Source organism: Melanaphis sacchari, unplaced genomic scaffold, assembly GCF_002803265.2.
Source record: "Melanaphis sacchari strain LSU unplaced genomic scaffold, SCAv2.0 Contig0_pilon_pilon, whole genome shotgun sequence".
Classification (NCBI taxonomy): domain Eukaryota; kingdom Metazoa; phylum Arthropoda; class Insecta; order Hemiptera; family Aphididae; genus Melanaphis; species Melanaphis sacchari.
Window position 1 is genome coordinate 16,339,143 of NW_020270366.1, and position 16,424 is coordinate 16,355,566.

The following is a 16,424-nucleotide window of genomic DNA, read 5'->3' on the forward strand; positions in this document are numbered from 1 at the left end:
CATAGTAAGAGTTTTGAAAAAAAAATCTGTTACAAAAACAGTACATACTATGACTCATTGGTTGTAATTTTTTTCATTTTACCAATTTAAGATTGATTGTTGTACACTTGTATTTTATACTATAACTTTGAAACGTCAGAAAGAAAATGTTACTCAATGTTGTGATGGTTTGAATAGATATAATAACTAAAAGTGTGTATTACAATATAATAAAATAAGATAATCGATACAAGAATATTTTAAATATTATTACTAAAGACTGGGTTTATATGAATTTTAATTTGTTAAATTAATTGCATGCCGAAAAAATAAACACAAATTGTAGTGTCCGAATTGCATGCCACCTCTCAGAGGGGTATGTCCGAATTGAATGCCGTGTACCTACAAGTTTAACTTTATTTATCATGCATTTAGGTATAACTTAAACTTTATTTTTGATTTTTCTATTATTTAAAAAAAAAAACCCATGGATAGAAACTGATTAGTTTTTAGATTGAAATATTTTTATATTTGAGTAAACATTTTACCAAATTGAAGAAGATGACACTGTGAATATTAAGTAAAACGATTGTAATTTAAGGTAGGTAATAAAGTGAATGTATTTTACATTTTTACATGACATTTCGAATAAATAATAATATTATAAAATTTGGTGTTTTTTTGACAATTTACAATATTTTATAAGTTAATAATAATAAAATAAAAAGATGATAATTTATAATAATAAAATATAATTATATGTATAATAATGCTTATAAATTTAAGCTACAAACATTTAAGTGATCGATACGTAGGTATATCTGTGAAACAGATCACAACACACTGCAATAAGTACAGTTTGGTAAAATGTTTACTCGGATATAAAAATATTTTAATCTAGAAACTAATCTGCAGTTGTAAAAACCATATATCATAAAGTGTTTTTATTCATGATTTTTTTTTTTTTAAAAACTAGAAAAGTCAAAAATAAAGTTTAAGTTGTGCACATAAGTGAATCGTGCATGACAAATTAACTTATAGGTACACAACATGCAATTTGGATATACCCCTCTAAGAGTTGGCATGCAATTCGGATGCAGCCGTGCAAACATGTACCAAAAAAAAATGAAAATATGCAAGAAAAAAATGCATAAGTATCTTATTTAAATATTTATTTGTATATTAAATATGTTGCACAAGAAGAAAAAACATGGGTTTCAAAACAGTTGGTCACTATTAAATTCCATTTAAAATACAATAAAAAAGGTATTCTGAAATATTTTATGAAAAGAAACAGTATCTACTCGTGCTATATGATATTAATTATAATGAAAATATTTATTAATTTAAATTTTTTTTAAGTAATAAAAATTCAAAAACATGAACTTATTACAAACTATACTTACTGGAAATCCGTATTCCAGCGATAACGTTGACATCACCACTGTATGAGAAAGTCACATGTAATAATAAATTTCCTTCGTATGATTCGTAATCGTACCCGTCTTTATTTCTGGAAAATAAAAATACCACCTAAAATATATGTTAAATACAATTATTATTTTTAGATTGACGTCTATAGAAATAATACTTCTAAATAGATGTGAATACCCACGAACAATGAACTATTCATAATAATTGGTATATTACAATGGTTAATTTTTATATTTCACACTAAAGTAATGTTAAGTATTGTTTGCTTTGAATTAAAGTATGCTATTGAGGATTAGTTTATTAGTAGAATTTACTCTAATGCAACAATACAAACTCAATGACTGTAATAAGGAAGTTAAGAATTAAGTCGTAATTACCGAGGCTTATAATTAGACAACAGGGTCAGTTGAAATATAAATGTACCTTAAACATAACAATTTACATGAAGAAAACAACAATAATTAAAGGATATTAACTATTAAGTGAATTCAGTGTAAACTAATAATGATAATCGATATTTTATTTCTAAGAAAAAACTCGCTTTATGGTTATCAATGTATTGTTCTAAAGTAAAAATTTAAATTACACTATTGGCTAACCCAACATTTACATTTACAGTAAGAAATCTTCAACTTATGAAATCAAATAATATCATCACAGCGGTCAAGCTAATAATAATTTGGAATGAGAAACCATTTCGAGTATTTTGAGTATTTTATATTACATAGAAATATCAGATTCTTTTATTATATTCTTTTTAAAATGATATTTTTTAGAGAATCAAGTTTATTACAATATATTACATAATATTCAATATTGACATAGTGTTCTATAACAATGTTTGTCTCCGTCAATACATTTTTTTTAAATAAATATTTTTGAAATCTCATTATTAAAAAATACAATTTATTACTTATTTTTATATAATATAATTTATTTGTACAATTATTGTCGCGTTAAGTTATAAGATATATGCAGCGACAAACGATCAATTATAGAGAATGAAATACATAATAATACATGCATTATAATTTTATTTTAACAATGCAATACTATTTTATTGAAATTAAATATTATTATCATATTCTTCATGTAAATAATGATTCAACTAAACTAAAATATGCTCATCCTCATTTTTTATTTTATGATAAAATCATTTAAATTCTAAGTTTTGGAATTTTTAAACATCCAGCTAGATTTAAGTACCTAAGCCTAAGGATCATATTTTAAAATAATTCATTTTTTTCATACAATTTAAGAAGTGGTGAACGATACCAGTTTTTTAAAAATTAGAATTTTCTTTTTTTCTATAAATTATTAAGTAGACGATTTTTTTAGCGTTGATGTGTTTAAAATTTAAATCAAAAATCAAACAATAAGTTTAAGAATTATTTAAAAATGTTTTCCTACTAAAAATTATGTTCTATGATAATTGGTTTGGAAAATGTAGAGTAATGATGTTTTGAAAATTTTACGTATTAATATTAACTTTTTAATATTTTATAATTTGTAAAAAATGTCTAAATATAATAAATACTGTATTCAATTTTACATATTATATTACTTTAAATTTTTGAAGGACCTTATTAATCTTATTATACAAGGTAAATTTGAACAACTCTACTCAACACTACTCGCAGTGGCGTGGCGAAGTGAAATATTTTATCGGGCAATTCATTTTTTGAATAACCTACCACCCCTTAATTCTTACACAGTACCCGCTACCCATGACCCATGTGCCATACTATATACAACAAAAAAGTACCTTTATTAAATCAATATAAATTACTTTATTTTACAAACGGCTGAAACCTGGATATTTCCGAGTTTATGATTCTAAAAATAGATTATATCGCAATAATATAATATTCTCAAGATGCTTATGCCGGAATGCCTATGCCGATGCCCTCATAGTCACTAGCATAATACTATAATTTCTTATTTTAATTTATTGCTTATTCGTAGAATGTACACTGTAGTATAATGTGTAATTAATAATATGTAGGTATACTATTAGATAGCTTTTCTTAGCATAATTATAACTATTGAAGTTATTATTCTTATTAAATAACAAATTAATTCAGATGATGTAGTCAGGTAGTCTTGTATAATAATATTTCTTACTAAATCCAGTACCCACCAACCCAGCACCCACCCCTTAAAAAATGATCGGGCATCTGCCCTTCAAAATCACGGTCAACACGCCACTGACTACTCGTTCAAATTTTGATTTATGTAGGTAGGTAAATAAACATTTTAATAAAATCACCTCTTTAAATTACAATTAACGTAAAAAAAAGTTAGCTTTTATTTGAAGATAAGAATATTTTATAGACATCGAAAATTTCTTGAATGATATACCATTAAAAAACATGATCCTAATAAGTATGAGTATTTTAAAAATTAAAACAAAGTCACAATTTCAATAAATTCATTAGGTATTAAAAGAAAACGTGGTGATTAGCAACTTCCAATTTAATATTATATATTTATAAGTATATTAGCATTAATCAATAATTTTTCGGGAAAGCAATCATTTTAGACAGGTATCAATATTACGAATAATCGTATGAGCCAGTAAGCATAGGGTGGCAGTCTCAATGCACAACACATTTTTAAACCGTCAACAATAACTTTACATACTTACGCTACTGGGAATGAACGGTACACGTGGCGTTTAGACAGAGGGTAGCTTACATCTGTATATACTCGATTTCATCACCGTGGAGATGACGCGGTCAATCGAGGGTAGCGGTGGTAATGTAAATGGTCGACGATTTGCGCGTCGGTGTTCGATGACACGTGTGATGTGCGTTCATTGATCATTGCTGCCGTCGCAGATACCGTTAGAATTTTAATCGGGACTGTAGATCAATTTTGGTGGTTATAGATCATATTGCTTTTTACTTTTACAACGTGTACAAATATAATGTACGGCATGATTCATGATTCATCCCAATTATTGTAACAATACATTTATTCAAATTTTGATTTTAAATATACCTACTTGAGGATTATATTTTCGAGTACATGATTGGTAAACTGGTATATTTATCTGTTAATTTTAGTTGTTTTAGATGTTAATCATTTGTTACATATTATATTATTATCGTCATTAGTAGAAATATGGCTTTTACATTTCTTTAAAAATATATTTAAAAAAGAAAATTATGAACATAATCACAATTATTACTTATATGAACAAATGATTTATAATCATAATTTGCTTTCTTAATTTTGAACATATTTTTATATAAACACATAAAGACGAATACCAATCTTAACGATATTGGATTTACATCAGATTTTAAGTTTTTGTGGAAACTGTTTGCAGTTTTTTGTGTTAACATAAAAAATAAGTTTACCATTAGGAAGTGGAAAATCATACAATGAGTCATTATAATTTTGTTTGTATTTTATATTTCAACAGCAGTAAAATGAAAATCAATGAAAGATTATTACTCGGATGAAGTAAGGTTATATAGCTAGTAACTATTACTATTACCTAAGTAGGTAATCTTTTGGTTTTTTTGCATGTTTAAATATTATAACATACGGTAGGTATTTATTAGTTAGAAATTTTTGACAGTCGATTCTATATTATATATGTATAATGTATGTTGTATATACTTAGTATATTTTTACACTTTGTTGTTTTGTCAATATCGTAACATTCATCTCGTCGTTTTGAAAAATATAAATAAAAATAGGTAGGTACTATATAGATATATGGTGTAATAATTTTTGTGTTCATATTTGTTACGATTCAAATAATAATAACCGTCTATGTATGAAAATCGTATTAAAGATTTATCGTTTTACGAGTATATTTTAAACTACAGAGTGTTCCAAAATGATTCATCCGATTACGAACTGATATAGTTCGGCAACGGTTAATCGCAGGTTAATGACCAATGTATTAATGGAAAGATTAGATAACTAAGTTTATTTTAAGTTATCTAGTTGTTAAATTCGGCACCGTAATCGTTAGTGACGTAACTTAATTAGTTGTTATCGAAATGTCGACCGAGCAACAAAAAGCGGTTTTGTGTGCTCCGCTTTGAGAAGTTTTTTTTTTTTTTTTTTTTTTTTTTTCTCTGGGGTTACATAAAAAGCATTGTTTATGTACCTCCCCTTCCAAAAGATCTTGACGAATTGAAAAGTCACATTACAGGCGCCATCAACTTGGTTACAGTCGACATGCTTCAACAGGTTTATGAGGAATTTGAATATCGCTTAGATGTGTGTTGTGCAAGTAAGGGGGGTCACATTGAACATTTATAAGCATTGTACCTAAAACTTAAAATAATCCATCAAAATTTAAAATTAATTCTAACATGATTAATCAAATTTTACAATAAATATGATTTTTTTAAATCGGATGAATCATTTTGGAACACTCTGTATGTTATATCCTATATTCTATTCTAAAGATTCAAACTGTTTCTTTGAAAATAATATGATTGATAAAAATAATTTATCTATTTTGAGCTGTATATACATTTTAGTATATTTTTAAAGAAATATTTGTTTTTTCTGGATATTATTTTTTTGAAATTCTTAAAATATATTTAAAAACATAATTTATACAATAATAATAGTAATAATAATAATAATAATAATAATAATATACCTAATAATTAATTATTAAAATTTCATTAAATAAATTTAAAAAAAAATCGGTTATATTAATTAATTATTTGCTGTTTTTTTTTTTAAAACTCATAATTTATAATAGAGATTTCTGTAAATGTTATAACTATTAATTTGTGTATATAGAAGTTTAATTTAAAAAAAAAAAAAAACAATTAATAAAAATATTAAAACTATTTTATCAAATTTGTTATTTTTAATTTTTTCGTTTTAAGTACATTAAATAATTTGAAAAAGTTTTTATTGAATTATACATAACTATTATCATTATGTATAATTATATTATACTTTTTAGGTAATTAAATATTAATTGTATTATTATTAATTTAAAACTGTATAAACATTATACATGAATAAAAAGAATATATAATTTTTATTCATTCTAGAAGTATATTTATTCACATAATTCAAACAACATAAAAATTAAAAATGGAAAATTTCAGTAAAAGTATTTAATATACTGGGTAATTCTTTTATCATTGAACACTCATTATTTCAAAATGTGTTGACTTTTTGCAATTTTTTTTTCAAAATGTTTAGTTTTATGCTTTTCTAGAATTATATAACATTCTTATTTTTTTTTACGCTTATATTTAATAGTGAAACCATTATCAACTTTTAATTTTAAAATGGCAACCTATATTTTAAATGTCAAATAATAATAGGGCTATTTTTTTATGAATTTTAATATTATAATTATTAGTTTACATTTAACTGTTAACGAGTTATTGCTGCTCAAATTTGGGTGGTTTGAGGTTTTCACGTGTTCATCTCACAGGTTATTACGGCTGCGAGGCATTGATTAAAATTTAAAACACAATTATTGTTTAATGTTTGTAAAGACCAGTAGTCGAATAATAAATCGTTATCGTTCGACCCAAGTTAATAATATTTTTATAGATTTTTACCTGCTAATACTTACAATACAAATACGGACTATGAACCTTCGTGGATTTTAGTACCTATCCATGATATTACAAATTATAATAAAAGTTTGATCATTTACAATTTTTTAATATCATAAGTTTAATGGTTACAATATTCATAGATAATATCATAATACGAAAGTACCTCCTAAACCACGTGAAAATGATAATACTTATCTATAGATAAATTACTCCCAACGGTTGCCAATAAACATAGATAATATACATTTTTAGTATCTATAGTCTATACCATCATGCTAAATAATGTTATTAATTTCAAACTTTTAAACACAAAATAATATAAAACTCATTAGTAATTTACTCTATACTCGTCATTACTCGTTTGACATTTAATATAATTCAAGTCGTCTTTTCTGTGATTAAAAATTTAATTATTTCATTAGTTTCATTACTAACGTAAACACTAAACACATCATACGCCAAAATTTATACTACAATTGAAACAATTATTACTCTGTAATATAATATTGTTAAAACTATGTCTATCTATGACAGGTAGTTATATATTTTTTATGATGTATTTTAGTTTACTATTTAATCAAACCTACGCATGTGAATTAAATAAGTACCAAATTGAGAAGTCTCATCGAGAATATTGCATAATTCGTTATTAAGTTTTACTAATTTTGTAGCCACCTATAAAAATTCTAATAAATAACATATTTGAAACATTTTAATTTTAGTTTTTTCAGTTCTATATAAATTTTGTTCAAATGTATATTGATTTGTTATTCAATATTCATAGTAAGATAATTTATAACTTTTTAACAAGTTGCATCATAACTTCACAGCTATTGGTTCCAATTATTAATCCAGAATATTTGTTGCATATTAAAATTCTGCATATTGACATTCTAGGATTATTTTTTAGTATATTCTTACACTACAATTGTATTCAAAAAACATGAAAACAATGAAAACTAAAAAAATTTAATATTTCAACGCAGAATAATATTAATTAGGTGTGTATAAATATTTTTTACTTGTAACATTATTTAATTTTGTTAGCAAGTTATTAGGTTTTTACTTTCTTTTTTTTAGATAATCTAGTTCAAAGAAATATAAAATAATTTGGTTTGCTCGACTAAATTTCTGAAGAAAGCTGTAAACTATCAAAAAATAATCTATGGAGAAAATAAAAAATAATAAAAAAAATTGTTAGTGCTAATATATTATAATTTTAATATTTTATAGATAAAATTTAATATGAGACTATAACATCAATGATTAAAACTTAATTCATAAATGTTATGTATTTAATAATAATAAGAAGAAAATAATTATATTATGTACAGATGGTGTAAATTAAATTAATATTTAAAATAAAACCTATCACGTATATATATGATGATCATATTTTAATAGTCGTTTACATATACAATATGCCTAATTTTAATATTAAATATTTAAAAAAGCATATTTTTTAAATTATATTGTATTACTTAACATACTACATATTGATATTCTTTTAGTAAATGGTTGATGTTGAAATTTATTGCTAAATATTAATTAGTTATTCTTATTACTAATAAATATATATATTATTTGTGCCATTTTTAAATGTTACTATTATTTTAAGTCTGGGGTTAATGGAGAATTTTTTCTTATTTTTTGAATACACGTTTATTATTACTCATATTTTGCATATTTGCAAAACGAAAATTTTGATTAATCTGTGTCATCAAATTTAGAATACATTTTTTATAATTATGAACTTAAAAATTATACCAATAAAATGTAAAACTTGTATTAAATTTTACTCAAATATGCAATAAGATTAAATTAGCTATAGAGATATGTAGATGTTTTATTCATTATAAAACATAATCTATATATTAGAAAATATTTATAATTTATATTTAATTAAAATTATTTTAAATATAGAAAAAATAAATAATTATGTAAAAAATCGGACCCTTATGACTTAAAATAAATTGTTTACTTAAAACATAAATGTGTCTAACAAATGTAATAATAATTATATACTTGTTTTGTCTTGTACTGTCCAATTATGATATTTATAATTATACTTTGTTCCAAATGAGCCCCTGCGGTTATTCTCAAGTCTTGTCTCCGACCTAGGGTATTCATTTACGAGTTTCACCGACCTAGGGTAGGGTATTCACTTATAGCGAGTTTCATCGGTTCTAGTAACAGTATAAAATTATTAAAGTAATGTATATTTAATATTTAGGTATACCATATTATATCAATAACATAATATTTCTGTGAATACTGTATAATAGTAAAATTAAATTATTCAGATTCATAGTAATACCTATAAAGTAAAAATAAAAAATATTTTAAATAAATAAAAAATGGTATTGCGTTCAGTAAAATTCATAATAACACAGAGTGGAATACTTGAACGGCTGATTTAAAAAATAGATTTTTCCAGCAATAAATGAGATAAGAATTATTGCTAAATATTATTAGTTCTAAGACAACGCATGTCATTTATTATTTAGTATTCATGAACAGTAAAGAGGTGAACAACGTGTTCGTCCGATAAAATTGTTTTACAAAAATAATGACAAATACGTAACCGCACAGCGTTCATTTTGTTTTCACTTTAATTTTAAACGCTAAGATTCGGTACCATCTGCTAAGGTTGTTAAAATATGGATTACTAACTTCAAAAAAATGTGTTCCTGAAAGAAACCTGCACGAAAAAAAAAAATCATTCGTTCATTTGAAATAGTACCACCTTTGGAAGTGATTGTAAGTGTAGTAGGAAATATACGAAGTAGGCTCGAGAAGAGAAGGCCATCATCTTGAAGATATGATTTAAAAAAAAATAAATGGTAAGTTATTTACTTCATTTTAATAGATAATAATTAATTTTTATTCGTATTTTTATTTTATTGTTTATTTTTGAAAATCGATCGTTTTAGTTCCTCACTCTGCAAAAAATGCATAAAAATATAGGAACCAACGAGTTTTTTTAAACTACAGTAAACTAATTATCATATCGTTATTATTGTTTAAAAAAGTAAATTTCTCGAAATTGGAACTTTAAAACGTCTATAAAAAATAATTGCCTTAATATACGTTGTTTCACGGTGAACTGACAATTGCAATAACTTTTGTTCTATTCAACATTTTCAACTTATTATTTTTTTTTAATTATCAATTTTCATCTGCATTACATTTAAATTAAGTTTTTGATTTTTTTTTTTTAAATTTTATACATAAAATTAAAAAAATTAAAAAATGTTCTATTTGATATTTAAAGAAACTAAAATAGCCATTTTATTGATATAATTTTATAAAACATTTAAGCAAAAAAAAAAAAAAAATGAATAATGTCCAGCCGTTTATTTTCTACGATTTTTGAAGTTTGCATAATTTTATATTATTTCAAATAGACTTTCTGTATAATCGATAATCGCTGTAACACTGATAAACAAGAAATAAATTTGAATTTAAAGAAACTTCAAAAATTATTTAAAAGTTATTGAGTCAAGCTTAGTAAACATTTTTGACACCAAAATTTTTCTAAAAATCGGATTTATAAAATAGCTATCTTGATTTTTTTTAAATAACAATAATTTTTTTTTTAATTTTGCATAAAAAAGGTAAAAAAAAAATCAAAAAATATTTTAAATATAGTGAAGATGTCGATTGTCAATTAAATAAAAAAAATAGGAAAACATTCAATAGAAAGAAAGTTATTGAAATTGTCAGTACATGGTGAAACATTTTGTATTTTTATACTTAATCGTTGAAGTATAAAATATTTATGAACTTGTACTATATTTTTAAATATTTCTACTTGCAAAAAAAAAAAAAAATTGATTGATTGGTTCAAAAATAGTTAAAGCATTTTGAAAATTTTATCACAAATACAAAAAAACGATAATTTAAACATTTGGTCAAAAATTTCAAGTATCTACAGTTATTAGTTTTTGAGATACATTAAAAAAAAACATAAATTAAATGATTTGTTGAAATTTCATTGTATAATAGCTAAAAAAGAAACTTAATTTAAATTAATTTTAAGTTAAACATTAAATGTCTAAGCACTAAAGTAACAAAAAAAAAAAAAAAAATAATAATAATAATAAATAAATAATAATGTAAAAAAATATATACTCAAATTTAAGTTATTTTAAGTTGATCATAAAATGTTTAATGTGTATGCACAATAACTAAAAAGATAATAAAATAATGTAAAAATATATATCCTACTTAATTTAAGTTAATATAAGTTAAATATCAAATGTTTAGACAGAAGTTTAAAAAAATAAAAAATAATATAAAAAATATATAACTTAATTTAAGTTAATATAAGTTAATCATAAAATGTTCAGACACAAGTTCAAAAAAAAAAGAAAATAACGTAAAAAAATATAACCTACCTAATGTATGTTATTATAAGTTAAATATCAAATGTTAAGACACAAGTTCAAAGAAAAAAAATAATGTAAAAAAACATTAAACCTAATTTAAGTTAGTATAAGTTATATATAATATTTCTGCATAATTACAAAGAAAAAAAAGAATAATGTAAAAAAATATAGCCTAATTTAAGTTAATATAAGTTAATCATAAAATGTTCAGGCACAAGTTCAAAAAAAAAAAAAAAAAACATAATGTAAAAAAAATATAACCTACCTAATTTAAGTTAATATAAGTTAAATATTAAATGTTCAGGCACAAGTTTAAAGGAAAAAAATAATATACAAATATATCAAATCTAATTTAAATTAATTCAGCTGAATTGCGATAACTCTTAGTTGAAGGGATATAAAAATACACTTCGAGTTACGTATTATTGGATATACCCAACTCGAATTTACCAAAATTAAATCAAATTTCGAATTATGTTATAAAATATAATAAAATATAAAAATTATAAAAATGTATGATAAATATGTGTAAATGAATGTTATACAAAAACTAAAATAGATACAATGGTATTATTATAAGTATGTACATATATATTATTTATTAGATCCAGTAGAAAAATAATTTGCAATAATTTTATTGTGTTAATAAAAGTATATTAAAATATTTATTTCATCAATTTGTTAAACAATTGATGGGAAAGGGTAACTGGGGAAAAAACAAGACATTGCGAACAAATTTAATATTTCATCAAATACGCTGTTAAATATTTTAAAAAAAAATTGAAGAAAATAAAGTTGACAATAAAAGTTTGAAACCAGCCGAATATCCAAATGTAGAGGTATGTTCATTCAAATAGTTTACTCAATATAGAGATAAAAACATTAGTATCTATAAGTGGACCAATACTAAAAGAAAAAGTAGAATATTTCGCAACTCAATTTGGTTATTCTAATTCTACAATTCTTTTAAGATCAAATATGTCAGATTCCGAAAAAATTAAAGCACTTATAATTGGGAAATCAAATAAACCACGATGTTTTAAAGGAGTTAAGAATTTATTATTAAATTATGAGTCAAACAAAAGGCATGGATGATTAGTGATTTATTTAAAAGTCAGTTTGTAAAATTTAATCAAAAAATGCAACTAATTCAAAGAAATTTTTTATTATTTATTGATAACTGTACAGCTTATTGTATTATTAATGTAAAAATCGAATTTTTTCCTCCAAATACATCTAAACTGACTAAACTATAACCAATGGATCAAGGAATAATACAAAATTTCAAAAAATTATACCGCAAAAACATTATTCGAAAAATTGTTAACGATATTGATGAAGGCAAACCATGCCCAATAAATTTATTACAATCTATACGCATGTGTGAAAAAGCATGGCGTAATGTACAACCAAATACAATTATCAATTGTTTCAAAATAGCTGGATTCTATTTTGATAAAGAATAGTGTGATTGTGATAAACGTTTAGAAAACCATGATGATGATAATGATGATGGTCGATATAATTGGCAAATAGTAGTAGATATGCTTAAAATTGATCAACAGACTATATTTCAATTGTATGCTACAATCGATGAAAATGTTGAGGTCAATGACTGTTTTGATAACGAAATCATAGGTATCAATATATCAAACAGTGATTCCAAAAATGATGAAAATTATAAGTCTGATAGAACTTTATATATGATAACGGCGAACCAAGTAATATCATCATTACAAACTGTTAGGAAATTTGTTGAATCTGTCGCAGGCGTGAATACTTCTACATTTGAAGCCATAGAAAAATTTGAAGATTTTGTCAACAAACAATAAATAATTAAATTATGTTAACTATAATTAAATGATTTAATTTTAATTTTTGAGACATGTTTAAAAACATACAAAAATACGCACAATAGATACGACAGGTAGACACATACTAACTGTACATATATATATTTACTGTTATTGTATATGCGCTAACAATCAGTTTCTATCTACTAGTTTAATCTTCAAGTAGGTGAAGCAAAATATTACGAGATATCCAGATATCACAGATATAAGAATATACTTCGACTAAGCTATTCATCACAATTATATATTCGAGTTAACAAGACTTATAATACATTGAGTGTTATGAGAATGTCTAGGGGAATAAAAAAAAAAATATTGAGTTATTAAGTGTTTCGAGTCATCGAGGTTCGATTTATCACAACTGTATAAGTAAAATATCAAATGTTTAGACACAAGTTCAAAGGAAAAAAAAAATAACGTAAAAGAACAAAAAACCTAATTTAAGTAAATGTAAGTTAAATATCAAGTTTATGCACAAGTTAAAAAAAAAAAAATAGCTCTATAGAGTAATTGGTTAAAAAAAAAAAAAAAAAAATACAATTAATAAAGTATAAGAAAAATATAAATAGTCAATAAGTTAGTATCACATACTATTAATTATTTTTTGTTGACATATTCACTTGTATTGTTGGATTATTGAATGGAAAATTTGGAATTAGAATTAATACCTTATAATAATAGTTATCGTGTTAATACTATATGAATAATTTTCATAAAATATTAAAATATACAATTAATGTTTATGAATTTGGCTGACAGTTTTTGGCTATAGTAAAAATTCAAGAATTAAAAATTTGTTTTGTTTTTACAGCAATGTTTTTTTATGTTTATAAATCGGAAAAAAGTCTTAGAGTTTGTCTTGTAGTTTGGTATGAGGTTTTATCCGCAATAAATGTTAATGCGTTGTTTTGTCTACGTTGAAGCTAAAAATACATAAATAATTTGTAAATTTAAGATAGAGATAATGTAGTGGAAAAATAAATGTTATTACAGTTAGTATCTGAGACTTGAAACGTCAACAAATTTGATTTATTTGTTGTGTATATTAAAATAAACACTACAAACACTATTTAAGATATTTTTCATCTATATTCATAATTTGAGTATCAAATAATTCAATAAATAATAGAAAAATAATTTCAATGTAATATTTAAAATATATTTTTAAATGTACTAGCTTAAAAAATAAACACAATAAAATATTAAAAAGAGGCAATAAAAACGTTGGTTTTAGCAACAGCTTTTTGCCAATGAAAATAAATACGATTCAAATATTAATTTTGAATTAAATTAATAATTTTTGTCGTTAATATTATATTCACTTTTTCAACAAACTTAAGTTAAGTCTTATAAATAAATCTGTCATGATTGTTCTGAGTTATTTTTATTTTTTGAAGTTCATATTTGAATTATAAATTTTGATATTTTGGCAGCTGATACTTTTGAATTGTTTTTTTAATAATTACCCACAATTTGTTCCACTATAATTTTATTTGATTTAGTTTATTAATTATTTTGTTTTCAAGAAATCGCTTCGTAATTATTTTGAACATAAGCGTACATAATATATAGGTATGTATAATTTACGTATTACTGGTAAAAAGAGGACACGAGTATTGAATCATTAAAAATGTATTTAAAATCCTATACCTATATTTCTATAATTCAGTCATAAAGATATGTTGTCCAACTGTATCATGATTTTCATTTAAGTGTATCATGCAAACATAAGCTGTACAAAGAAATGGCATTAAAGTTTTCCGTTTAATTTTCTTTCTTAATATTTTAACGAGTGATGTTTTACAAAAGATATTATATTTATATATTGTTATTTATTGTAACTTATACATAAACATATAACATTCATGTCAACACTATGATTAGACTTAAAAATCATCATGAAACACGAATAAATGTAAAATTGATTAAACTTTGAACAAAATTCTGGTAAAATATTAAAATTTATGTATACTTAAGTATAAAATTAATATTTTAGATTAAAAAAATATTTTAAGAAAAATAAATCGTTTGGATTTAATATGTAACTCAAACACAAAATAGCATAAAAAAATGTCGGTATTTGAAAAATATAAGTCAAACTGGTTTATCACTTATTTCTAATTTAAAATGATAAATAGTAATATACATATATGAAACATTTATATACCGTGTTTTTAAATGATTTAATAAGATTAAAAACAGAACGAAATCTAACCAAATTAAAAATTATATAAGTAACAAATATAATTTGAATTAAATAATTCGAAAAACATTTTTTTAATATTTTTAGTAAAATGAGTAAAAGAAATGTTTATTTAAAGTATGTTAATGTAATGATTTTTTTTTTTATAACTAATATAAAATTAGTTAATTATTGAAATATACTACTAAATATTATATATTTCATAACAAATAAAAGATAAATTATAACCGATAATAACCATTACAAATATTATACTTGCCATTTTCAATTTAGTTGGAACTTAATATTTTGACAATAATTATAATTGGTTATCGAGTAAAAGGATGTTAGTGAAGTATTAAAAATGTACACGGCTTATGCAAATTACATGTCTTAAGAATAAGATATTACTCTTGAACTCTTGAACCTCTTAAATATGTAAAGTCAAAATATAGTTTATGAAATCAGTCTGATAGGAAATGCCTATTTTATAAGCTACAAAGCATATTTCGAGTGTTAATATACAAATACATACATTTCCTGTTTCTAAATATTACATAACGTATCAAACTAACCGTTTTTCGTAAGTATAAGTCTAGTACCTAGATATATTATGGTTATATTATAGTCATCGAAATGTCCAACAACTGATTGATTTAAGTTTTTCAATGGACGTCAAACCCAAATAGTCCATTAACAATTCATTTTGATTTTATAATATTTTCTTGTGCAAATATTTCTCTGCATATTATCGTTTGTTATTTGTCTTTTAGCGTATGATTAGTGTGGGATAAAACCATTATTCCATCTGAATAGTTTACCACAATGATATAAATTATCGACTGCGCGATTTTGAAACGTAATGTTATTTGATTCATCATTATAATTTAAACCTTGTGATGAACATCTTTATAAATGTCAGTGTTTTTGGTAAAATACACTCTAGTTTTATACTTGAACTCACGAATAACATTAATATTATACATTTATTAAAATATAATATAACTATAGACGATAAATTATA

General features: G+C 23.1%; 1 protein-coding gene across 2 annotated transcripts in view; it reads right to left on the reverse strand.

Annotated features, from left to right (window-relative positions):
• Positions 1–16,424, reverse strand: part of LOC112594706 (RYamide receptor) — a 105,036-nt gene that overhangs the window by 61,191 nt on the left and 27,421 nt on the right. For both annotated transcript variants that reach the window (XM_025339661.1, XM_025339669.1), the window contains exon 2: positions 1,386–1,492. In XM_025339661.1, coding sequence (XP_025195446.1) covers positions 1,386–1,418 — 33 coding nt within the window. In that variant the 5' untranslated portion in view covers positions 1,419–1,492. The remainder of the gene's footprint in view (positions 1–1,385; positions 1,493–16,424) is intronic.